General features: G+C 47.1%; 2 protein-coding genes across 32 annotated transcripts in view; both read right to left on the reverse strand.

Moving 5' to 3' along the window:
• The window catches only part of TTC4 (tetratricopeptide repeat domain 4), a 35,241-nt gene extending 22,446 nt beyond the window's left edge, over positions 1-12,795 (reverse strand). For 2 of the 3 annotated variants that reach the window (XR_014808228.1, XM_003127973.5), the window contains exons 1-5: positions 12,637-12,795; positions 11,882-11,999; positions 10,171-10,332; positions 5,033-5,110; positions 3,490-3,614 (exon numbers count right to left, since the gene is read on the reverse strand). Coding sequence is in view for 2 of the 3 variants with exons in the window: in XM_003127973.5 (XP_003128021.3) it covers positions 3,490-3,614; positions 5,033-5,110; positions 10,171-10,332; positions 11,882-11,999; positions 12,637-12,747 (594 nt within the window). In the remaining variant the exon portion in view is untranslated. The remainder of the gene's footprint in view (positions 1-3,489; positions 3,615-5,032; positions 5,111-10,170; positions 10,333-11,881; positions 12,000-12,636) is intronic. The other variant, XM_084965021.1, reaches the window with a different exon arrangement.
• A 5,916-nt stretch (positions 12,796-18,711) lies between these two features.
• Positions 18,712-26,071, reverse strand: part of MROH7 (maestro heat like repeat family member 7) — a 69,110-nt gene continuing 61,750 nt past the window's right edge. For 24 of the 29 annotated variants that reach the window (XR_014808217.1, XR_014808215.1, XR_014808218.1 and 21 more), the window contains 3 exons: positions 24,850-24,952; positions 19,535-19,597; positions 18,712-19,034 (listed from right to left, as the gene is read on the reverse strand). Coding sequence is in view for 20 of the 29 variants with exons in the window: in XM_084964987.1 (XP_084821113.1) it covers positions 18,790-19,034; positions 19,535-19,597; positions 24,850-24,952 (411 nt within the window). In the remaining 9 variants the exon portion in view is untranslated. Of the gene's footprint in view, positions 19,035-19,534; positions 19,598-24,106; positions 24,249-24,849; positions 24,953-26,071 lie in introns of all 29 variants that reach the window. The other 5 variants (XR_014808214.1, XR_014808219.1, XR_014808213.1 and 2 more) reach the window with 1 other exon arrangement.

A 26,071-nucleotide genomic window follows, 5' to 3' on the forward strand; every position in this document is an offset into this window, starting at 1 on the left:
ATTTTTTTGTTGAAAACTGGACATTTAAAATAATATAATGTAGCAGCTTTGAAAAGCATTCTCTCTTATCTCCCCAGTGTTTGTTGTTGCTGCTGTTTAGTGGTTTTCCTGAGTTGATTCTTGTAATCTGTTGTTATGTGACTACTAAAGACTCCAATCAGTTAGCTTAGTAGTCAGTTTTCCCTAAATGCCTGAAGCCAAAAAGTCTGCCTGTCTTTACCAAAGGGCTCTGCATGCAGGCTTTTTGACAAGCCTTCAACAATCATTCCAGCAAGTTCCAGTCATAGTTCAGCAGGTTACAAACCCAACTAGTATCTGTGAGGATGGGGTTTGATCCCTGGCCTCGCTTAGTAGGTTAAGGATCCAGTGTTGCTATGGCTGTTAGGCCAGCAGCTGCAGCTCTGATCTGACCCCTAGCCTGGGAACTTCCATATGCTGCAGATGTGGCCCAAAAAAAAAAAAAAAAAAAACACTCCAGCAGTTAACAATCCAGCCTTAGCCTTCACTTCCTGCTTAAAGAGTTTCCAAATCAGCCAGAGTAAGAACTCAGGATCATCTTAGATCTTTAGTGAACACATGCATAGTCAGAGCACATATATATGACCTACGTTCCCAGAAATATGTTGGAGGTTTTCAAAGCCCCTATAGAATCTCGTTCCCTAGTTTTTCCGTTTAAGTTTTCTGGTAAACCTATTATTTGCCTCAACTATTTTCCACTGCTTCAGGCAGATGCAATCTTAAATAATAGCTTCAAATTGTTTTTAACAAATGCTTTCCACCCCAACCCTTTGTGAAAAAGCTTTTCAACTGGGATAGTTCCAAGATGGTCAAATAAAAAGTTTGTAAGTGGGGTTTTCTAGACGATCAAATGATGACAGTTCTCTGGGAACTGGACTGTGAAGGAGCTCCAATCCTGTTCTGCTTCCTCTGGTGGCTGCCAGGGTGCTCATTTTCCCCATGATTGTGGGCTGCTGGCTTTCATCCAGCTACTATGGAACCCGTAGCAGAGTGGGGGTGGGGGGAGACAGGAACAGGGCAAGTTAAAATGGCATAAAGCTTGCTGTTCTTATGGAGGGTCGGGCATCCTTTTTTTTTTTTTTTTTTTTTTTTTCTTTCCCCAGGGCCAAAAGTGCAGCATGGCCACAGCAAAGTGAGATCTGCACCAGGTCTACAACCCACACCACAGCTCGCATCAATACCAGATCTTTTTAACCCACTGAGTGAGGCCAGAGAGCTAACCCACATCCTCATGGGTATTAGTTGGACTCATCTCCACTGAGCCACAACAGGCTCCTCAGCCAATCTTCTTGAATAAACATTCCTCAGATTATTGCAAATCTTCAGTTCATTTCAGGGTTATGAGAAAGCTGATTCTACTATTTCTTTGCTGGTTTTCCATTGACTTTATGGAGAAATTTTTGCAGGTCTTTAGTTGGCCATTTTTGCAGACATCACCTCTCTACTGAGTCTTCACCTACTTATTCTGATAGGGATAGAGTAAAGGGATAAAGCAGGTGATTAAATGGTTAATCTCACCAGGAGACTGCAAGAAAAGTATGGGAGACCCCTGTAAGGTAATGATCACTCAAGAAAGCAGATTTACTTAACAACTAGGCAGGCTTGCTTAGCCACAAAAACCTTGCAGTAGAAGCACTAGGCATACCCCCAAACAATAAAACAATGGAATGAGACCCACATCCTGCCCAGTGAGGTCAGTAAGTTAGTGACTCCCAGGACACACTCCTCTACACACACTAAAACAAAAATATAAGGAAAGGTAACATAATAAAACCGGTGATGACTGACCGTATTCTAGTATATGTTACCACCTTTTTGCTCATTTCCACTGCACCATGACAATCCCACCCTGACTGTGTAGGGAGAAGAAAACTCCCGATGTGGAGGAGGAGCTGACGGTGGAAGTCTGACATCTACTCAAGACTGAGGGAGCAAGTGGTCCCCACGTTTCCTTGGATTATACAACTGTAGCCCACCACGTGCTCAGCGTGGAACCCTCTTGCCCACCTGCTTATAAATCTCACAGGTGTCCTATGCTAATAAACTCTTTCCTTATCTGTCTCTCTGCCTCTCGCTGAATTCCTTCTGTGCCGAGTCAGAAGAACCTACACTTTACTAAGTCCTGAAACACACTTTACGGTTTCAATTCTATCAATTACTCTGAGAGAGGGATGTTGACAGCTCCACCTATTTCTACATTTGTCTCTTCCTTCTTTGAGTTGTCAATTTTTTGCTTCATGCATTTTGAAGTTCTGCTATTAGGTACATACATATTTAGAACTATTAAATACTCTGATTAAACTGACCCTTTAATCAAGATCCTGCTTGATCTCTGGTAAGGCTCACTGCCTTGAAATCTATTTTGTCTGATATTAACATAAGCACATGAGGTCTACTGCTTACATACACCAAACACATGGGAATCCAGAATCAATTTATACTCGGATAAAAGGGAATAATCCTGATACACAGCAAGCAATGTCACCTATACCTAATGTCGGGCTTTTGAGCCCTGAAATCTCCCTTTAATTATGCCTGTGCTGCAGGGCCTAGAAGCTTTCATTGAGGTCCAACAAGGGTTTTTCTGTGGCTAAGCCTGGTGATGGCTTCCCACAGCAGCCCTCTAGACATTCTCTCCTTTTAGAAATTCTAGCCCATATCCCCTCACCTAGGCTCAGAATTCTATCCATGTGGGTCTGCACATATCTACTTTTTCTACCATTTCATGTGACCAGAGTGACTTCTGAAGAAAACTGATCCCTTATCCCTGTATAGGGCCAGCACTAGGCTCCTAGGCGTCCATTCCACAGTGTAAGCAGTGATGAGGGACCCAGACCAAGAATCAGAACTTAGATCTAGTTCTGGATTTGTACTGAAAAGGCATGTGAGGCAGTACTGCACAGGGACCAAGAGTATGGACTCTGGAGCCAGAATGCTTGACTTCAAAGCCCAGCCTCACCAACTGTGTGACTTAGGAAACTTCCTGAGCTCTCTGTGCTTCAGCTACCTCACTACTGGAAGCTGAATTAGAACAGTGCTTCCTTATATGACTGTGCATGGTTTAGATGGATTCATTTAAGTAAAAAAAAAAAAAAAAATTTTTTTTTTTTTGTCTTTTGTTCTTTTAGGGCCGCACCCGAGGCATACGGAGACTCCCAGGCTAGGGGTCTAATCGGAGCTGTAGCCACTGGCCTACACCACAGCTACAGCAATGCCAGATCCGAGCCATGCCTGCAACCTACACCACAGCTCACGCCATCACCGGATCCTTAACCCACTGAACAAGGCCAGGGATTGAACCTGCATGCTCGTGGATACTAGTTGGATTCATTTCTGCTGCGCCAGAATGCAAACAAAGGGTTATGTTTTAAAGAAGAAAAAGTTTACAACGACCCAAGATGTGACCTAGGCTGTGCTAATTAATTAATGTTAATTAACAAATACCAAGTGACTACTAATTTTGCCACCAACCTTCAACTTGTCTGCTTTTGCCCTCATTTCCAGAAGCTTCTTCTCTGTCGCATCTATCTGCAGTCCCTCATCACACCAAGTCACAGCTTCACCGTAGTTTTTCAGTTCCAGATGACACAGGGCACCTGTAGAAGCCAGAACCCTTAGTATCCTTGGACAACATGCATGGAGAGAACCCCCGCCCCCAACCAGCCACAGCCAGTACCTTGAAGGGAAAATGGATGATAGAGCCCCTTGCAGTGCATTCCCCAGACAAGGAAGAGTACTTCTTGTACCTTAGATCAGAAAGATTTCTAGGGCCCATTCAGCTTAAAATGCCTGTGAGCCTTTCTGACATCAAGGACCCTTAAAGTAGGGAAAGCTACAGCTTAGGGGCAAAGAACATAGTTTTTGGAATCAGACAGATCTGGGCCGGAAATCTGGCTGTCATTTACCAAGGAAACAGCAGACAAAGGACTGAGTGTCCCCGACCTTCAGGTTCCTTGTCCATAAATGAGAATAAGGCCCATCTCAGACGACTTTTTTTAAACGGAGAGAGAAAGCAGAATTCACCTCGGTCTTTCATAAAAGCAATGGCAAAACCAAAGACATTAGGTCTCTCCTAAAACTATTCCTGATGGCTACCAGTTTAAGCTGCCTCTCCTTAAATCATGTTTTTCCTCCAGTTAGCCTCTTTGGGCTTTCCACAGAATTTAAAAATCTAAGATCTGTAAAGGCTTAAATGTCAAATGAATCCAACTTCATCTTCCAGAGACAGGCAAACTGGCAGGGTGGGTGTCTTGCCAAGATAACATGGTAACGTAAAGCTGACAGTTCCGTCAAGGTATAGACTTCTAGCCTGTGGCCAATTCCATAGGACTATGCTCAATTCACTTGCCCATCTCTGTTTCATACCGTCTTTCCTACAGTGAAGGTCATGGATCTACTTAAACCCCCCAACCATGAATCCTTAACAATGCATAACTTTGATAAAGCGTTTTAAGTTGGTCCATGGCAATGTAGAGATTAATATGTGATGAATAAAGTTTACAAAGCATCTTTGAGCATCTCAAAGAAACGGTGAAGTATAAAAGCAATAAAAACACTATTATTACACACAAAGGTCAGATTACAGTAGGAAAAATAATCTGGGAACATCTCAGCATTAGAGTTACCAGCAAAAGTCCCATAACTTGTCTTTTAATTAACATTAACATAGAATTTGAGGAGCTAGGCTATACATCAGCTAATCTGGAAAAAAAAATAGAATGTGGTTTTTTGGAACTGCTTGATTTTAATTAATTTTATTCTTTATTAATTTAAAATGAGGAGCTCCCATTTCCCTACAAATTTTTAAAACACAGATGATTGGGTTATTCTCTGGGTGGGGAATTCTTTTAAAAATATCATGTTGTTGATAAGAACCAAGAACTTAATATCAAAATTGCGAAAATAAGGTGACTTCATTAGCATCACAGCACAGTAATTAGATTGAAATACTTCTGGTGCAGGGCATGCCAACTTTTCTGTGATGACAATCAGACTATAGCTCTCCAAGACTTACCTCTTACTATCGCTTTGAGGTGGCAGGGTTTTAGCTTTCTGGCAGCCGTCACATCATTGAGAGCAGAACGAAAGTTGCCTAGTAAGACATTTAGTAAAAGAGAAAATAAGTTTTGAGAGCCAAATTATTTCCAAAATGTTGTGTGCAGAAACAAAAACACTCTTGACAATCTTGGAGAAATATAAATCAGAGCAACTGTTTATAGAAAAAAAGCCTTAGAAATGTTTGCAACATCAGGCAATCCACCAAAAAACTAGTAAGCACATGGAGATGCTCAACATCACTAATCATTAGAGAAATTAAAATTAACATGAAAATAGTAAAAATTTTAAAGATAATGTTCAGTGAGTTCCCACTGTGGTGCAACAGGATCGGTGGCATCTCTGCAGCACCAGGATGAAGGTTCGATCCTCAGCCCGGCACAGTGGGTTAAATGATCCGCAGTAGCATTGTCACAACTGTGGCGTGGATCTGATCCCTGGCCCGGAACTCCATATGCTATAGGGTGGCCAAAAAAGAAAAAAGAAAAAAAAAAAAAAAGATAATGTCCAATACTGGTGAAGATATAGAAAAAGGGCACCCTAAGAGTAAACAAGAGGATGAAGTGGCATGAACTTCTTGCATACTTTGACCCAACAACACTCCTCTAAGAATTTATCCTTACCGAGTTCCTGTTGTGGCTCAGTGGTAACAAACCCAAATAGTCGATCCCTGGCCTTGCTCAGTGAGTGAAGTATCCAGCATTGCCATGAGCTGTGGTGTTGGTCACAGGCAAGGCTCAGATCTGGTGTGGCTGTGGCTGCGGCATAGGCTGGCAACTGCAGCTATGATTCAACCTCTAGCCTGGGAACTTCCATATGCTGCACCTACGGCCCTAAAAAGAAAAAAACATTTATCCTAAAAATGCTTGCAAAAATGTGCAAGGATAAATGTAAAAGCATAGTTAACTGCAGCATTATTTTTAGTTATGAAAAGTCAGAGATAACCTACCATATCCTCAAGTGACTAATGATTAAATTACGGTGAATCCATAGTATTGAATACTATGCAGCTATTAAAAAGAGTAAGCTAGGAGTTCCCGTTGTGGCACAGCGGAAACGAATCCGTCTAGGAACAATGAGGCTGTGGGTTTGATCCCTGGCCTCACTCAGTGGGTTAAGTGTGGTGTAGTCGCAGACGAGGCTCGGATCTGGCATTGCTGTGGCTCTGGTGTAGGCCGGCAGCTGTAGCTCCGATTAGACCCCTAGCCTGGAAACCTCCATATGCCTCGGGTATGGCCCTAAAAAGACAAAAAAATAAATAAATAAAAATTTAAAAAATAATAAAAAGAGTCAGCCAGAGCTATATGTAAAAGGAATAACAGGAGTCGCATGGCACAGTGGTTAACAAATCCGACCAACAACCATGAGGTTGCGGGTTCAATCCCTGGCCTTGCTCAGTGGGTTAAGGATCCAGCGTTGCCGTGAGCTGTGGTGTAGGTCACAGACGCTGCTCGGATCTCGTGTTGCTGCGGCTCTGGCATAGGCCGGTGGCTACAGCTCTGATTAGACCCCTAGCCTGGGAACCTCCATATGCCACAGGAAGCGGCCCTAGAAAAGGCAAAAAGACAAAAAATAAATAAATGAATAAAAGGCATGACAGGTTTCTGTGTTATATTGTTTTAAGAGGTGGGTCAGTATGAATAGAAGCCTATATTTATAAAACAAACAAACCAATCTAAATATATGGATACATATATGCACACTTTTTTTTTTTTTTTGCCTTTTCTAGGGCCGCTTCCTGTGGCATATGGAGGTTCCAAGGCTAGGGGTCCAATCAGAGCTGTAGCCACAGGCCTACGCCAGAGCCACAGCAACACGGGATCCAAGCTGCGTCTGCGACCTACACCACAGCTCACGGCAACGCCGGGTCCTCAACCCACTAAGCAAGGCCAGGGATCGAACCCACAATCTCATGGTTCCTAGTCAGATTCATTAACTACTGCGCCACGACGGGAACGCCCACACATATATGTATTTAAGTGCATCTAAAACAGGTTTGCAATCATATATACTGGTTATCCAAACTATGAAGCATGAGGCACACTTATACTTTCTGGCTTATACTGAAAACATTACCTAACAGTTTGGTATTTTCCTATTAACTTCACTGCTAAAACTCTAGCCCAGGGTCAGCAAAATTTTTCCTTAAAGTGCCATGTAGTAAGATTCTGCAGGCTACATATGTTCTGTCACACACTCTTTGTTTTACGATCCTTTAAAAATGTAAAAAAACACTTTTAGCTCAGAGGAGGCCAGGGATCTAGATGTAGCCTATGAGCCAAAGTTGGCCAAACCCTGCTCTAGCCTAAAGAATAATCAGAATTATTGGAAAAACTTTATCACTAACTTTATTTTTGCATTACTTAAACCTAAAAGCAGTTATATACACAATAGCAGAATAGTAAAGCAAATAGTATAAACACTGATTTGTCCATATGATGTATGTTATGTATCTATTAAAACAGCATTCACTGGAGTTCCCATCATGGCGCAGAGGTTAACGAATCCAACTAGGAACCACAAGGTTGCGGGTTCAATCCCTGGCCTTGCTCAGTGGGTTAAGGATCTGGTATTGCTGTAAGCTGTAGTGTAGGTCGCAGACTCGGCTCGGATCCCGAGTTGCTGTGGCTCTGGTGTAGGCGGCGGCCACAGCTCTGATTTGACCACTAGCCTGGGAACCTCCATATGCCTCAAGAGTGGCCCTAGAAAAGACAAAAAACAAAACAAAACAAAACAGCATTCATGGAGTTCCCACTGTGGCTTGGGTAATGAACGTGACTAGCATCCATGGGGACACAGGTTTGATCTTTGGCCCCACTCAGTGGGTTAAGGAAAATGCAGAGCTGTGAGCTGTGGTGTACGTCGCAGAAACAGCTCAGATTCGACCCCTAGCCTGGGAATTTCCATATGCTTAAGGTGCAGCCCTGAAAAAAAAAAAAGAAAAAAAACAGTATTCGCAAATAATTTAATGACAAGTGAAACTGTTTATGTTATAAAATTAAGTGATAAGAACTGAATACAAGATTGGAAGAATATGATCTTAACTATGGGAAAAATACATATAAAAGAAATTCAAAAAATTTTGGTTAAAGGCAATAGACTGAACATGCATTTCAACCCCATCCACTGCCCCCCCCCATAAGTCCACAAGGACAAGAACATAGAACACACTTTTTTTTTTTTTTTTTTTTGTCTTTTTAAAGCAGCACCTGTGGCATATGGAGGTTCCCAGGCTAGGGGTCTAATCGGAGTTGTAGCTGCCGGCCTACACCACAGCTCATAGCAACACCAGATCCCCAACCCATTGAGCAAGGCCAGAGATTGAACCTACAACCTCACGGTTCCTAGTCAGATTTGTTTCTGCTGCGCCATGACGGACACTCCATAGAACACATTTTAAAGCTGAGAAACAAAGAAACACAGGCTAAATGACTAAACAAGCTTAAGAAAAATGAATTCTAAGCCAGCCGAGGGAAACTCAAATGCTATCAAGCTACAGCACGGAAGCTAGAAAGTACTCAGTACTCAGCTATGGAATCAAGAGCGCCAGGTACCTCCAGAAGTGTGGCGAAAGGGGTCTTCCGTTTAGTGTACTTTGAATCAAACCAGATTCTGCATTCTAGTCCTAGCACCGTGTATCTTCAGACAATTTATTTGACCACATCTACTACATTTTACCAGTTTCTTATTCTGCTAACTAGGAATAAAGCTGTTAACCTCACTTACCTTACAAAGCTGCTATGAGGTCAAGAGAGAGAAAAAAACGGCAAAGTGCTTGGTAAGCCGTACCAGTGACATCATTTAAGGAATGTCTGATTATTACACATTTGCTCCTCTGGTATCATACACACACACGGTTTTTCTTGAAAAGTGCTCTGGTCTGATTAGCCCTGTCTGTGACCATTTTTAAGTTCCCCAAGGAAAGGAACTATGTAGCTCTTGTTCACAGTGCAATGCCTGGCATACAATAAATGCCTGATGGTTACTTACTGAATAAGTAAATGAATGAAACTCCTTTAGGGAAAGGTCAGGTCTCACTCATTTCTACGATGCCAGCGCCCAGCACAGAATAAAAACTCAGTTTGCAGAATTAAGAAAATGTATTCCCCCAGAAGCTGCAAGACTGGGTTTCTAGTCCAGGTTTTAGCAGTAACCAAAGGATCCCTCTCCAGGCCCATGTAAAATGAAGGTGCTGGTTGGCTCAAAGAACATACAAAGTTCTCTACCACTCTTACGTTTTAGAATTTTATAATGAAATAGGCTAAAGGAGTAAAGAGTTGGAGCAAACGATGATTCAGGAGAAGCTCTGCTCCAAAGATGATGAGTCCCAACAGACTTATCCTAGCTAGACGGCAAGGCTTATTCTCTGCCAGTCCCTCAGACAGCCTGAGGTCATTCCCAGGTCCTCTCTAAATGCTGTGGTAAGAAACGTGGGTCTAACGTGACCAAGACCAGTCACCAGCAATCAGGCCACACAATGTTTCCCAAAGTCATGTCTGCAGAACAGTCCTGCATGTTATTAAGTGTTACTTGAAAAGGGGCTTACAAAACCTGAGAATCACGGGGTACAGTTCTCTGCTGTAGGCTATCTCAGTGTTAACATGATAACGTGCACTGCAAATCTCCCATGAAGAAGCAACACTGCACATTCACTAGTCCAAAGAATATGTTTTACGTAAAAAGTTCCTCAGAATACCCTTTGAAAAATTCTCCCTTGGATTAATAGTTTCTCTCACACAAAGAATTCTATTGCCTTCATTCTTCTAGTATCCTTAAGAGGGTAAAAGGCCAGAAAAAAACTTTTTGAGAGAGATTAGAAGCACATGGGCTCAAAAATCTCAGATCATACCAACTCATGTATTAAGGTATTTGATGTTACTCATTTGGGTCAGATAATAAAACTATACAATCTACCTGGTTTCCCTCTTCACCAAGTCTACCTAGAAGATCAGAGTTCAACTAGAGTCAACTATCCTAGGTTTCTGGGATAAGCAGCTCCTCTTCCACTGACATTCTCAAACCCTCTACTAGCTATCATGTAATGCTTTTTATCATAAGTTAATTTTTTAGAAAGCACTAAATAATGGAATAAATTACCCAGGTAATACTGTGCTGCTGCCCGGTTGGTGTAAAGAACAGCATTCAAATCAGGGTCTGCACATTTCTTCTTTAATCCTTCCGTGTAAGAAATCACAGCTTTCTTATAGTCTTTTTCTTTAAAGTAATCATTGCCCTCATCTTTATAGGTTTTGGCCTGTTCTGCAAAAAAAAAAAAAAAAAAAAGGAAGAGAGAGAGAGAAAAAATAATCACTATAGCCTATTTTTTAAAGGTTCATTAAAAACAGATTCTAGGGAGTTCCCATTGAGGCTCAGTGGTAATGAACCCAACTAGGATCCCTGAGGATGCAGGTTCAATCCCTGGCCTCACTCAGTGGGTTAAGGATCTGGCGTTGCCTTGAGCTGCAGTGTATGTTGCAGACGAGGTTTGGATCCTGTGTTGTTCTGGCTGTGGCACATGCTGGCGGCTGCAGCTCTGATTCCATCCCTAGCCTGGGATCTTTCATATGCTGCACCTGTGGTCCTAAAAGGCCAAAAAAAAAAAGGTTCTAAATCATGCAATAATGTTGATATATGATAAACCAAACAGAAGAAAACAACAGGGCAAGAAAACAAAAATGAATGCTGTAAAACTGGGTATCAACATAGAGAAATTTTTTTTTTTTCTTTTTAGGGCCACACCTGTGGCATATGGAGGTTCCCAGGCTAGAGGTCCAATCAGAGCTACAGCTGCCAGCCTATACTACAGCCATAGCAACGCCGGATCCTTAACCTACTGAGCGAGGCCAGGGATCGAACCCACAATCTCATGGTTCCTAGACAGATTCCTTTCCGCTGTGCTGCACTGGGAACTCCCAACATGGAGAAACATTAAGTCACATGTACTGAATGCTAAAATCAATCCCAAATAGCTTACAAGGTGTAGATTATTAAGTGCTTACCAAGAACAAGAAGCATAAAGGAGGAGTTCCCGTCGTGGCGCAGTGGTTAACGAATCCGACTAGGAACCTTGAGGTTGCGGGTTCGGTCCCTGCCCCTGCTCAGTGGGTTAACGATCCGGCGTTGCCGGGAGCTGTGGTGTAGGTTGCAGACGCAGCTCGGATCCCGAGTTGCTGTGGCTCTGGCGTAGGCCGGTGGCTACAGCTCCAATTCAACCCCTAGCCTGGGAACCTCCATATGCCGCGGGAGCGGCCCAAGAAATAGCAACAACAACAACAACAACAACAAAAAAAAGAGGCAAAAAGAAGCATAAAGGAAAAAAGATGCTCATGCTAGCTCTTGAAGATAGGACTTTTTTTTTTAATTACTGAAGAAATAGGGGGAAATTACACTTCTGCTTTTGTGTATGTTGTTTGATTTCCTGCAATGCAAATTCCCCCTCATCACCCTAGCCAAGAGCCTATAAAATTGTTACAATTCAGTTCAAATTTTCAATCCACTGAAAGCCCATTCCTATCTCCCCGGGCAGCACCAGGTGTTCCGGCAGCTCCGAGAATATTGCTAGGTTTGCCCTGATCACACACAGCTGTCCTGATGCTTTAGGAAGATTTGTCCATCCCTTGGAATAGGACCTTTCTCCCAAATCCCCAATGGCTAGTGTTTAGCGGGTATCCAAAGAAGTATATCCGCAATAATAGTGACACATTAGCTTAGGCTAACTACTTCTTGTTATCAATCAGAACCTTTCTGACTCACGCTTTATCTCAATTTAATGGAGAAGCAAAACAAATGTTAGAGTCTTTGAAGATACCTTCTGGAAATCGTTCTTCATCAAAAATAATTGACTGGAGGCAAGCCAAGTCAGGATTCTCTTTGGGATCAATTTCTGATGGTGCTTTCTTCATAAATAGGGGGATCTTTTCAAATTCCTAGAAGAGAAGAATGAACTGTACAAATAGGATTTCCTCCCAAATAGATCCAATTCCATGTTCCTACATCAAAGTTTTCTCATCATGATTTGCAAATCATCGTGATTGACTCTATCTCTTCCTAGCCAGGCCTCAGTTTCCTATCTGTAAAAGAGAGTAGAAAACCCCTAAAGATCCTTCAGTTCTCACATTCTTACAAAAGCAATAATAATCATCATGAGTTGAGCACTCATGTGCCCGGCACTTTCCCCACCCTCTCACTTTAGCTTCGCCGCAACTCTGGGGATTGGTGCTCGAGTTAGGGGAATTTTACAAATGAGGAGACGGGCTCAGATAAGTGAAGTAAGTAACAGCCAGTAAGTAGAATCACCGGTGTCTGACCCCAAAACCTGCACGCCTAAATGTACCTGCAGCTTAAGAAGACCCTGGAAACTCAGAGGCCGATTTTTCACACTCAAGTAGAAACCATCTATCCTCCGGCAGCGCTAGAAGTGGCGAGGGAGGCACCTTCGGGACAGAGGAGGCCCCAGGAGTTCTGACGACGCCCCCCGCCCCCCACGAGACACACACACACACACACACACACACACACACACACACACACACACACACGTGCGGAGACCCCGGGCCCACCCACCTCCTCCCATTGGTCCTCGTGGAAGCCGCCGCTGTAAGGCTGGCTCTGAAACTTTTCCAGAAACGAGTCCATAGCGTCGTCTGAACTGGCCTCCAGCTCTGGGCGCTCCATGGCAGCTCCTCTGTCCCACCGCCACGGTCTAGGCGCTGAGAACCACTCGGCCACTTCCGGCGGCGCGGGTGCTCTTCCTTCAATCTTCCGGGCGGCGCCGGCCCGCTGGCCTCGCGTTCCGCTCTGCTGGGGGCGTGGCCGACCCGACTCCACCCTTCCCACTCTACCCCGCCCCCCCATCCCCAAACCCCGGGCAAGTTGTTGGCCCGTCCCACCCCTCAGTCATGCTGCTGCCCTGCCCTCAAGAATAATTTTGGGGTCGTGGATGAGCCCAGGGCCCCACAATACTATCACTTCATTTACTCATTCAGTCAGTCAGCACCTATTCCTAAGCCCCTTCTGTGTTTCAGGGCTGTTCTAGTCGCTGGGTGTACAGTGCTGGACAAAGCAGGTATAATCCCTGCCCTCTAGATGATAAGGCAGAGGGAGAGACAGACAAAACCTGAGAGTTTGTCAGAATTGTTGAAGAAAAGTGTTAAACAGGGTGTCAGGCATTCAAAAGCAAAGAAAGAGGCCTGGGAATGGCCAGGGTTTTTCTAGGGAAGAGCATTCCCCATGGAGGGAACAGAGAGGGCTGGGGTGGTGGTTGCAGCAAAGAGTGTGAGCAAAAGGCAGGTGGGAGGGATAATAGGCTGAGATTCTGCAAGCTCGGGTTTTCCTTGGGTTTCAGAGTGCAGTGTGCAGTGAGACCTTTCAGAGAGTTTTTGGTTTTGTTTGTTTGGGGGGCACCCTTGGCATGTGGAAATTCCTGGACCAAGACTCAAACCCACCCCACAGCAGTAACCACAGTAGTGACGTTGCTGGATCCTTAACCTCCTGAGCCACCAGGGAACTCCCTTTTGGAGAGCTATGAGAAAAGGGGTGATGTGATCAGACTCTTTCTGAAGTTAACCACCCCTACTCCCAGCCCGCACAGCAGAGATGGAAACAAGTCCTCTGGGCCAGGTGTGCCTTCCTACAGTCACTGAGTTACCCAGTAAATGATTGCTGGACCCTGCCTTGGGTGCTATGCTCTGAGGAGCTTATAGCCTGATCTAGAAGGAAGAACAGGTAGGCAGCAGACCTATCTCACCTGGGCTGGTCACAAGCCTGCACGATGGAGGCACAGGGACTTGACAATCCCTGAGGTATTCGGGCAGGTTTCACAGAGGAGGTGATGCAGACCTAAGAGCAGAGATGGGGTAGGTCTCTGCAGACAGATGAGGGCTGCAGGGAAGTTGGGCATTTTAGGCAGTGGGAGCCATGTGCAGAGACATGGGGGTGGGCAACAGCCTGCATGCTGGATACTGCAAGAGTTAAGAAAAAGGCTGACTGCCCTGTAGCCCATTATCCTGCAGAGAAGAGTGAGCCCCTCTCAGATCTGAGGGCAAATTTGTTTCAGGAAGGCCTGGGTTGCCAGGTGAAGGATGGATGGGGGAGGCTGGGTTAAGAGATGGACAAGGAGGGCGCTGGTGAGAGGCCAGGGAAGAAAAGAGATCTAAAGCCCAGAAGCAGAGCTGGCAGGCTTGCTCATTATTTGATATGAGGATGAGACAGACAGCAGGGCTAACGATGACACATGAAGGGCCATGAGCCTTCCAGAGCCAAGACTGTGTCTTTTCCCTTCTACTTCGCCCACACCCAGCAGAACACCTGGTCCAAATGCTCCCTTTCCTCCAAATCCAAACCTCCTTTGCCACTTCCCTCTCCAACAACGTACAGAATGGGAGAAAATAGTTTCAAATGATGCAAATGACAAGGGCCTAATCTCTACAATATACAAACAACTTATACAACTCAACAGCAAAAAAGCCAACCACCCAATGGAAAAATGGGCAAAAGACCCGAATAGACATTTCTCCAAGGAAGATATACAAATGGCCAACAAGCACTTGAAACAATGCTCAACATCACTGATTATTCAAGAAATGCAAATCAAATCCACTTCCCTCTCCAGTCTGCTCCCTAAAGGTCCCCTTCTTATTCTCCTCTTCCTTATCCTTTCCCTTCTTGCATACAGAGCCTACACAGTCCTTCTGCTTCCATTTAAAAATTTGATTCCTCGGAGTTCCTGTCGTGGCTCAGTGGTTAATGAATCTGACTAGGAACCATGAGGTTGAGGTTCGATCCCTGGCCTTGCTCACTGGGTTAAGGATCTGGCATTGCCATGAGCTGTGGTGTAGGTTGCAGGCGAGGCTTGGATCCTGAGTTGCTGTGGCTCTGGTGTAGGTCGGCAGCTACAGCTCCGATTAGACCCCTAGCCTGGGAACCTCCATATGCCGCGGGAGCAGCCCTGGAAATGGCAAAAAAGATAAAAATAAAAAATAAAATAAAAAAAATTTGATTCCTGGAGGTTCCCATGTGTGGCACAGTAGGTTAAGGATCCTGAGTTGCTCAGCTGCGGTGCAGGTTGCAGCTATGGCGTGGATTTGATCCCTGGCCTGGGGAAGCCAACTGGAGATTACTTGGGGCCCTGGGCCAATAACTGAACCTATCAGCCTCCATTGTGCTTCAAGACCACCCAGACCCAGAATGTGGCAGCTGCTGTCAAAGCTACTCCAGACCTGGCTTCTGGCAGCAGTGTCTCTGGTTGGAAAGAGCTCAGGCATGGGAATTGGGGGGCTCTGGAATCCACATTTCTATTGATTCCCTTTTGTGATCCTGGACAAGACCTACCCATCTTTGAGCCCCGTCCTCATCTGTGGAATGTGGGCAGTGAAGCTTGCCTGCCTTCCCCATAGCTCCATGCGGCTCCTGTGAGACTCCAACGAGGCAAAGCTTGTGAACATTCTTGGCCATGGACAGGGTTATGCAATAGGACCACCCCATTTCCGACTCTCTCTTAGGCCCAGAATCCAGATGGCCTTGGCCTACATTTACTGGGGGATGATCATGTGGTCAGATTCACGGGTTCCTCATCCCCAGCAGGAGCTTAGATGGAGGTGCTCCTCAGGCCTTCAGCTCTGCACACTCACCCAGGGAAGCTCAGCTCACACCTGTGCACAGGTGGATCCAAAACCTGTTTCCATCTGAGAGCCCTCTGTTGAGCTCCACTGCATACAGCCAGCATGTGGGGGATGTCTCCACCAGCATGGCGCACAAGCCCTGCTTCACTACGTCTGGATCAAAGTCATCCTTCTGCAGACCCACTCCAGGTTGCAAGGGACACTCTGGCGGCAGGGGGCTGGGCACTGTTGGCCTGGTCATCCACCCAGAAACCTGGGTACCATCCTGATGTCTTGCTCTCTCTCCCTTTCCTCCATCCTGTCAACCACCAGATGCTGTAGATTCTCCTTCCTTGATCTCCCACAGGTCCAGTCACCCCCCTCCATCCTGCACTGCAGCTCAGGCCCCCGCCAGGCCCTGAAGTCTCCAGCTGGGTCTCCCTGTCTGGGCTCATGTCAGTCCCCCCACCAGCACTTTCACTTCACTCCTGCGTGAGCTTTCGTCCTCTCCCTTTTCCATGTATTCCCTTTGCTGCTCCAGAGCCCTCCTCCTTTTCCCCTCCTATCACTCTCATGCGTTTTCATGGGCCTTTTCAGTTTATAAGTGTTCCTGAAAAATGCAGCCTTTCTGGGAGTTCCCGTTATGGTGCAGCAGAAACAAATCCAACTAGGAACCATGAGGGTTCGATCCCTGGCCTCGCTCAGTGGGTTAAGGATCTGGTGTTGCCATGAGCTGTGGTGTAGGTCGAAGAGGTGGCTTGGATCTGGCGTTGCTGTGGCTGTGGGGTAAGCTGATAGCTGTAGCTCCGATTGCTCCCCTAACCTGGGAACCTCCATATGTTGTGTGTGCGGCCCTAAAAATAAAAAAATAAAAATCAACTTTTTTTTTTTTTTTTGTCTTTTGTCTTTGTTGTTGTTGTTGTTGTTATTGTTGCTATTTCTTGGGCCGCTCCTGCGGCATATGGAGGTTCCCAGGCTAGGGGTCTAATTGGAGCTGTAGCCACCGGCCTATGCCAGAGCCACAGCAACGCGGGATCCGAGCCGCGTCTGCAACCTACACCACAGCTCACGGCAACGCCGGATTGTTAACCCACTGAGCAACGGCAGGGATCGAACCCGCAACCTCGTGGTTCCTAGTCGGATTCGTTAACCACTGCGCCACGACCGGAACTCCTAAAAATCAACTTCTTATGTGCAAACGTTTTATATACTTTTCTCCCTCAGCACTCTGTTTTAGCTCCCATCTGTGGTGCTCCATGTACCACCCCCCCACCCCCGCGCGCCTCTAACGGCTGCGTGGGACTCCATGGTGCCCCCAAGGATGGATCTGCAGGCTGCCTCCTCTCCCAGGCACCACAAGTAACACTCCCCTTACAGACCTGTGGGAAGATATCCCCAAAACACGTGTCCAAGAGTACAGTTGCTGAGTCATGGCCACGCATAAACCTCGTCCGACTGAATAGTGACAGATTCCTGTCCAGGTTGGCTACACCGTGTACCATCCCACCAGCAGTGCCTGTACCCACATGAAGAGGGCAGCTCTCTAATAAACATTTACCCACGTCTCTCCCCTGCTCGCCTCTCCCTTCCCACCATGCCTTCCTCCCTGAAGGCTTCCTCCTTAACACAGGCTCCAAGGCCATATTGACCCAGCCCTTGTCCCCATCTCCCCTCCCCCTCTGGGCTCCAGTGCACCCACCTCCATATCTGCAGTTGGTCTTTGGTCCCCTGTGCCCTGCTCTTCTCCACACGTGCCTGTCATGTGGTCATCTTTCCGAAACCCCCTGGATGGGTCATCTCTTCTCTGGGAAGCCTCTCCTGACATCCCAACCCCCAGCTGGCCAATGTACCTCCTCTGGATTTTACAGCTCCCATGCTGCCCTTTGTCACAGCTCTGACCTGCTGGGCAGTTGGTGTCATTATATGTCTTCCATACTTCCGTTAGGCCAAAGTTTCTCAACTTCAGTACTTTTGACAATTAAGAATGGATAATTCTTTGCTGTGGGGCTGTCCTGTGCACACATGGCCAAATATTCCTGGGGTCTCCCCACTTGAGAACCACGGCCTCAGACTATGAACTGCCCAGGGCCTGGGGCTGCGTCTCGTTCACATCTGTATCTCTGGCACCCAGAGCAGGCCTGGCCCAGGTTAGATGCTCAGTAAATCTTGTTCCAATGTGTAGTGGCCAGTCTCCAAGCAAAGACCCACGAGTGGCAGTCTAGAGATCAGGATTCTGGGATATGTGTGATGTCATGGGGTGGGAGGAGTCTCTACTTTTCCTCCTCCAAAAGGCTACCCAAACCATCCTCTTCTTTTGTCCTTAGCCTCTCCCTGTAGGGGAGGGGAAACTGAGGCTTCTAGCAGACATACTGTGTGGCCTTGAGCAAGCTGCTCCACCTTGCTGAGCCTCAGCTTATAAGATGTAACTGGAGTTCCCGTCGTGGCTCAGCAGAAATGAATCTGACTAGTATCCATGAGGACACAGGTTCAATCCCCGGCCTCGCTCAGTGGGTTAAGTAACTGGCATGAGGTGTTCCTGTTGTGGCGCAGTGGCTAACGAATCTGACTAGGAACGATGAGGTTGCAGGTTCGACCCCCGGCCTTACTTAGTGGGTTAAGGATCCGGCATTGCCGTGAGCTGTGGTGTAGGTCGGCAGCTACAGCTCCGATTTGACCCCTAGCCTGGGAACCTCTATGTGCTGCTGGAGCAGTTCTAGAAAAGGCAAAAAGACAAAAAAAATTACAAAAAGGATCTGGCGTGAGCTGTGGTGTAGGTCGCAGAGGTGGTTCAGATCTGGTGTTGCTGTGGCTGTGGTGGTGTAGGCTGGCGGCTGCAGATGGGATTCAACCCCTGGCCTGGAACCTCTATATGCCACAGATGTGACCCTAAAAAGACAAAAAAATAAACAAGATGTGGACAAGACAGCCTATGTGCACCTATAAATGTTGACTGAGTCAAGGATGCGCATCTCACAGACTGGCACAATGCAAGGGCTGCTCCTGAGTCTGGGGCATCTCCCACAAGGAAATACTCCACAGGGAGAGGCAAGCCACGTGGCATTTATGAGCACGACTGGGGCTGTGGCCACCCCCGAGAAGGGCTGGGGGCGCAGGAACCTCACTGCTTCATGGACATCTTCCAGGAGCTCAGTGCCTGCATGATCCAGGAGCGCCGCTGGTGGGAAGTGGGCAGGTTCTCACAGCTAGGGTTCCAGCGGTGTGTGGTGGCCGGGTCACACACCCATGAGTCCCCATGCGGCAATGGCCAGGAGTTCCGCCAGCAGCTGGCCAGGATATTGTCCTGGGCCTGGGCTGCGTGGATGCACACCGATGCTTCTGGGTCGTGTCTCAAGTTTTCCAGAGCTGAGTCATGGGGAGGGGAAAAGCTGCTTGTTACGACCAGATCCCCTCATGAATCTCCCACCTCATCCTTCTCATTTCATGCCTTGGCTTAGGCACTCTGCTCAGCATCCCCTCATCTCCCAGCTCTTCAAGTGGTTCACGGCTTTCAAAGCTTGAATCAAACCTCCCTCTTCCAGGAAGCCTTCTTGGATTGCCCCAGCCTAGCATCATGCTCCCGTCAGCTTTTCTAGTTACACAATAAACATACCCTCTTAAAGGTCTGAAGTACTCTCCCTGCACTAAATGATTTTTGATCTGGTTTCCTGGACTCTAAGTTCCCCTAGGATGCAGCTGTGTGTTCTGTGTCTTGGTGACCACATAGTACCTAACAGGTACTGGCCTGGGACTGAATTGAAGCCTCTGGTCTTGGGACATAAGCCTTCTCTTTCCTCTTATCCACTGTGAGCCTATTCATTCTCTCACGGGCCCCTGAAATCTCACCAACTCAGGGCAGAACTTACCAGCTTTAACTTCATTCTGACGATCTTCTGTCATGATACTCTCCATGCAGGGGACCAGGGACCCTTGAGCACAATCCAAGAGATGAGTGCATCCACCCCCCCACTGATTCCAACCCCCAACCTTTGGACCAGACCTCCTCAGAGAAGCTCTCCCCACCCTCCTCCAGCCCTGTAACTGAGGACACAAAGGGAGAGCCTAATCTTGACCCTGGGACAGATTTCCCCCAGAGGGGTCCTAGGAGAGGTGGCAGGTCCAGTGGGCAAGGATGGTACCAGGTCGGGGGCAGGAGCTGGGCTGCAGCTGCCTCTGACAGGTGGCCCCAGGCTGGTCCTTAGTGTCCTCATCCAAGATTCAGGGAGGTGCTGCTTCAGCATCCCCTCCCCCAGTGAGTTTGAGCCACCATAATATGAAGGGTATCAAGTGCCTTACATACTTTCCAAGCCAAGTGGCTGGTGGGGCCCCGGAGGGGCTGAGACTCAGCAGCTTGGCCACACGGCTCAGCCATTCCCTCCCCGCTCCTGGCCTGTGTGCCAAGCTCCCAAAGTGCCTACAGATGCTTGAATGAACTATACATTTCACAACGCCCTTCCCACATTTCCTTGCCTCAGACTCATTCCTACTGTCCTTGAATATTCAGTTTGACACAGTTGCTGCTCTAGGAGGTTCTTTCCAACCCTGCTCCCAAGCCAGTTATGTGCCTCTCTGGGTTCCCAGAGTCTCTGCATTTCTCTCTACCTGCATATACTGTGTTCATTTTACTTGTGATTTATAAACATTTCCCACCAGACCAAGAGTTTCCCCAGCTTAGATCCACTGGAGATGGAGAATTGGGTGGAGCAATATTTGAGGATCTTTAAAACACATGCACGGAGTTCCTTGGTGGCTCAGGGGGTTAAGGATCTGGTGTTGTCCCTGCTGTGGCTCGGGTCACTGCTGTGGCATAGGTTTGATCCCTGCCCTGGGAATCTCCGCATGCCATGAGCATGGCCAAAAAAAAAAAAAAAAAGAGAGAGAGAGAGAAAGATAGAGGGACATGCACAAGTGCATGCATATGTGCATTTTTCTTTTTTTTTTTTTTTTTGGTCTTTTTTCCTTTTGTAGGGCCACTCCTGCAGTATATGGAGGTTCCCAAGCAAGGGGTCTAATAGGAGCTGTGGCTGCCGGCCCTTGCCAGAGCCACAGCAACGTGGGATCCGAGCCGCGTCTGTGACCTATACCTCAGCTCATGGCAATGCTGGATCCTTAACCCACTGAGCGAGGCCAGGGATCGAACCCGCAACCTCATGGTTCCTAGTCAGATTCGTTAACCACTGTGCCATGATGGGAACTCCCATATGTGTATTTTTCTAGTGAAAGTGTTCATAACTTCCTTCAGGACCTCACAAAAGATCCATAACCCACAAGAGGTTAGGAATCAAAACACCACACTGGGGGCTGTCCGTGGGCAAATGCAGCATTCCCCTACTTTGTTTTTTCAGCACAGACCCTGACCCAGAGAAGACTGTGTTGGTCAAACACCAACATTTTTAGACGTGATTAGTGTGGAGCAAGATTTAGAGAAATCAGAATCCAGGAAAAATAAAGTCACTCTGTGAGAAGCTGCCCCTGAGCAGACGCCCACAGCCCGAGAGATGCCCCCCATCCTGGGCATTGCTCAACTGTCCTGGAACTGATCATGTTAATAGCACCCTCTCCCCTGACGCACCTCCACCCCCAACCTCCTGAAAAGTTTTTTGTTTCTCTAGACGAGGCACAGTGCCCGACACAGAGCAGAAGATCATCAGTATGTGTAGCATAAGCCAATGAAATGCAAGTGCGGATGACCAGGCAGATGTGTGGATGACAGGATGGATAGAAGACTCCAGTGCACTGGGGGAAGGTACTAGAAGAAACTTCACGGAGGGGACAGGATTAAGATGGTGGAATAGAAGGACTGGAGCTCAACTTCTCTCCTAAAAACAACAAAATTCACAACTAAAAGCTGAGCAATCTCCACCCAAATGGACCAGAAACCTTAAAAAAGATATCCTACTCCAGAAGACAAAGAGGAGGACACATCAAGAGGTAGGAGGGGCGATTTCATGATACAAACAACCCCATAACTCCTGGGTGGGAAGCTCTACAGACTGAAAACTAACTGGTTCACAGAGACTCACCTACAGGAGTGAGAGTTCTGAGCCCCACATCAAACCCTCATGTGCGGGGATCTGGCATTGGGAGAAAGAGCCCCTGGAGCATCTGGCATTGAAGGCCAGTGGGGCTTGTGCGCAGGAGCTCCACAGGACTGGGGGAAATGGAGACCCCATTCTTAAAAGGTGCACACGGACTTTCACGTGTACTGGATCCCAAGACAGAGTGAGGTCTCCATAGGAATCTGGGTCAAACCTGACTGAAGTTCTTGGAGGACATCCTGAGAAAACAGGGGTGAATGTGGCTTTTTGTGAGGGAAGGACACTGAAGGCAAAGCTCTCGGGAATATCCAGCAACTGCCTTTCTCTAGAGGTGGCCATTTTGGGAAAATCTGGCCCCACTCGACAGTCAGTGCTGAGAAGCCCCAGGGCAAACAACAACTCAGGTGGGATCACAGCCCTGCCCCTCCTCAGTAAACAGGCTACCTAAAGACCCCTCAGGCACACAGCTGCCTCTAATCCCATCCAGAGACTAAGCCCAACCCACCAGAGGGATTAGAACCCTAACCCTAACCCTAACCCTAACCCTAACCCTAACCCTAACCAGTGGGCAGGCATCAGTCCCTCCCATCAGGAAGCCTACAGCGAGCCCCCATACCGACCTCAGCCACAAGGGGGGCAGACACCAGAAGGAAGAGAGGCTACAACTCTATTATCTGTAAAAAGGTCACCACACCAAAAACCTATAAAAACGAAAAGACAGAGAACTATAACTCAGATGAGGGAGAAAGGAAAAACCCCAGAAAATCAGCTAAGTGAGGAGGAGATTCTTAGCCTCCAGGGAAAAGACTTTAGACTGCTGATGCTGAAGATGATGCAAGACATTGGAAATAAACTGGAGGCAAAGATGGATAACTTACAGGAAACACGGAGCAAAGAGATACAAGATATAAAACTTAAGCAAGAAGAGATGCAAAATACAACAACTGAAATAAAAATTCACTACAAGCAGCCAACAGCAGAATACAGGAGGCAGAAGAATGAATAAGCCAGGTGGAGGACAGATTAGTAGAAATTATGGATGCAGAACACAAAAGAGAAGAAAGATTGAAAACAAATGAAGAGAGTCTCAGAGAACTCTGGGACAACGTTAAACGCACCAACATTTGTATTATAGGGGTGCCAGAAGGAGAAGAGAGAGAGAAGGAGACAGAAAAAATATTCCAAGAGATAATAGCTGAAAACTTCCCTAGCATGGGGAAGGAACCACTCACTCAAATCCATGAAGCACAACGAGTACCATATAAAATAAACCGAAGGAGGAACACCCCAAGACACATATTAATCAAACTGACCAAAATTAAAGACAAAGAGAAAATCTTGAAAGCAGCTAGGGAAAAGAAACAAGTAACATACAAGAGAACCCCAATAAGGTTATTGGCAGATTTTTTAACAGAAACTCTGCAGGACAGAAGGGAGTGGCATGATATACTTAACGTGATGAAAGGAAAAAACCTCCAACCAAGATTACTCTACCCAGCAAGGCTCTCATTCAGATTTTTTTTTTTTTTTTTGTCTTTTTGCTATTTCTTTGGGCCGCTCCAGCGGCATATGGAGGTTCCCAGGCTAGGGGTCGAATCAGAGCTGTAGCCACTGGCCTACAACAGAGCCACAGCAATGCAGGATCCAAGCCACGTCTGCAACCTACACCACAGCTCACGGCAATGCCAGATCGTCAACCCACTGAGCAAGGGCAGGGACTGAACCCGCAACCTCATGGTTTCTAGTCGAATTCGTTAACGACTGAGCCACAACGAGAACTCCAGGAAGGAGAAATCAGAAGCTTCACAGATAAGCAAAAGCTGAGAGAATTCAGCAACACTAAGCCAGCCTAACAACAAATACTAAAGGAACTTCTTTAGGCAGAAAAGAAAAGACAGGGAGTTCCCGTCGTGGTGCAGTGGTTAACGAACCCGACTAGGAACCATGAGGTTGTGGGTTCAGTCCCTGCCCTTGCTCAGTGGGTTGACAATCCGGCGTTGCCGTGAGCTGTGCTATAGGTCACAGATGCAGCTCGGATCCTGCATTGCTGTGGCTGTGGTGTAGGCCGGCCACTGCAACTTCAATTTGACCCCTAGTCTGGGAACTTCCATATGCCATGGGTTCAGCCTTAAAAACAAAAACAAAAACAAAAAACAACAACAACAACAAAAAAACCTGACATAGTCTCTGTGAGGATGTGAGTTTGATCCCGGACCTCACTCAGTGGGTTAAAGTCCAGCATTGCCGCAAGCTGCAGCATGGGTGGCAGATGTGGCTTGGATCCTGAATTGCTGTGGCTGTGGTGTAAGCTGGCAGCTACAGCTCTGATTTGACCCCTAGCCTGGGAACTTCCAGATGCCTTGGGTGCAGCCCTCAAAAAAAAAAAAGAAGAAACCTCACTTTAGAAGATGGTGGGCTAGGAACATCCTCCTCTCCAAGTCTGTCTGCAGCAGGGTCTCCAGGGCCTTGAAGGGGGTGTGGCTCTTTGGGGGAGAGGAGGAGAACAGCCAGGAATGCCAGATGGCATGCCCTCAGGAGGGTCCTGTGGAGTGATTCTGAGTGAGGGGAAGCTATTTGTTTTTTTCCCAGAAAGGCCGAGGTTGGGACTGTAGGAAGAAGAATGAAGATGACTACCACTGTGTCAGCACCTGTATCTTCCACTCATCACGTGAAACGTGTATTCTCATCCAGTCCACGAAATAGGAGGTGATCCCCGTCTTACCGATGACCTTACAGATCTTACACAGGAGGCTCCGTGGGAGTCAGTGACTTAGTTGGAGTCACCCAGAAAGGGGATCATGGAGCTGAGATTCTGGTTCACTTTTCCACTGTGCAGCTCAGCGCTTCCTGCCATGATCAATGGCAGGCAGGCACCTGCTGGGCCTGGGCCCACCCTGTACTCAGGGGAAACGCAGCAGTTCTGCTGCATGTGGGTGCCAAGGTGGTGACATGCACAAGGACCCCAGGCTGAACCTAGCCTGTGGCCCACTTCCCGAACAGTGATCTCAGAGGAGAGGAGACTTGTCTAATTTATATCAAGGCTGTCTGCTGGTCAAGCCTTGTACCTGAACCTTCCACCCAGGTGCCAGAAGGATGGCATGAGAAGAGGAAGAGGCAGGACTAACTCTTCCAGGGCGGGTTACCTATGAACATGACTGAGGTCTTCCGGAGGGAGGCTCGGGAACTCTTGGCGAACTCCAGGCTCTGGCTGAGGAAGGTGAAGGCGCTGTCTCGATGGGTGTCCACCTGGGACAAAGAGAGACCCTCAGAGTTCTGGGCCCTCAGAGCGTCTAATTATTCATCTACCCATCCCAAAGCTGGGAATGGGGACTCTCAGGTCCCTTGTTCTTAAATAGCTCCGCCACCCATGCTGGACTCTCCCAAAGGCCAGGCCTCATGTTCTCTTAGCTGATGCAACAATTGTGTCAATGGTCTTCCTGCCTTGAGTGTCTCCTCTTACGGCCCATCCACCTGCTATAGTCAGAAGCTAAGTTCTAAAATTCAAGTCCAGCCAGAGGTGAGAATAGACATGACATGTGAGATATGTGACTAAGGAAACGGGTCTGTCCAGAGTGAAGGATTCAAGTTACAGAGCGGTAGGGAATAAACTAGAGATTTAGGGGGGTCTTCAAAGCCCCTAAAATTCAGACAGGAATAGGACTTCCTTATGCATTAAAAAATAAGAAGCCAACATTCTTCTTAATAGGGTAATGACAAAGCAATGTTTTGAGCAATATAGTCTGGCAGTGGTGTTCAGGTTGGGTTTGATCAAGCAGAAACTAGGGGGCAGGCAATCTTCTAAGAGACTGTTGAGGAGATGAGACGTCTGCTCTGATCACTCTCCTGTTGACAATCTGCATGTCGGGGAGTACGCTCCTGGGCCTAGTGTGCAAAGCACTCACGATCATGTCCTTTCTCAGCCTTGACTTCCACTGCCACCTCCACCTACCATGCACACTGTGCTCCAGGCCCAGGCCATGGCCCAGCTCTCCCCAGATCTGTGCCTGGTACCAGCCATTGCTCCTGACTGGAGTGCTCTCCCCTCTCACCTTCACCTAAGGAATTACTTCTCATTCTTGAGGCTCAACTCAGAAACCATCTCTTGGAGTTCCCATTGTGGCTCAGCAGTAACAAACCCAACTAGTACCCATGAGGACATGGTTTGATCCCTGGCCTCCTTCAATGGGTTCAATGCCGTGAGCTGTGGTGTAGGTCACAGACACAGCTTGGATCTGGCATTGCTGTGGCTGTGGCATAGACCGGCAGGTACAACTCCAATTTGCCCCCTAGCCTGGGAATTTCCATATGCTGTGGCTGTGGCCCTAAAAAGACGAAAGAAAGAAAGAAAGAAAGAAAGAAAGAAAG

Source organism: Sus scrofa, chromosome 6 (assembly GCF_054392235.1).
Source record: "Sus scrofa isolate SSC_HxYL_T2T_F1_AM1 chromosome 6, Sscrofa_HxYL_maternal_Yorkshire_Landrace_v2.0, whole genome shotgun sequence".
NCBI lineage: Eukaryota > Metazoa > Chordata > Mammalia > Artiodactyla > Suidae > Sus > Sus scrofa.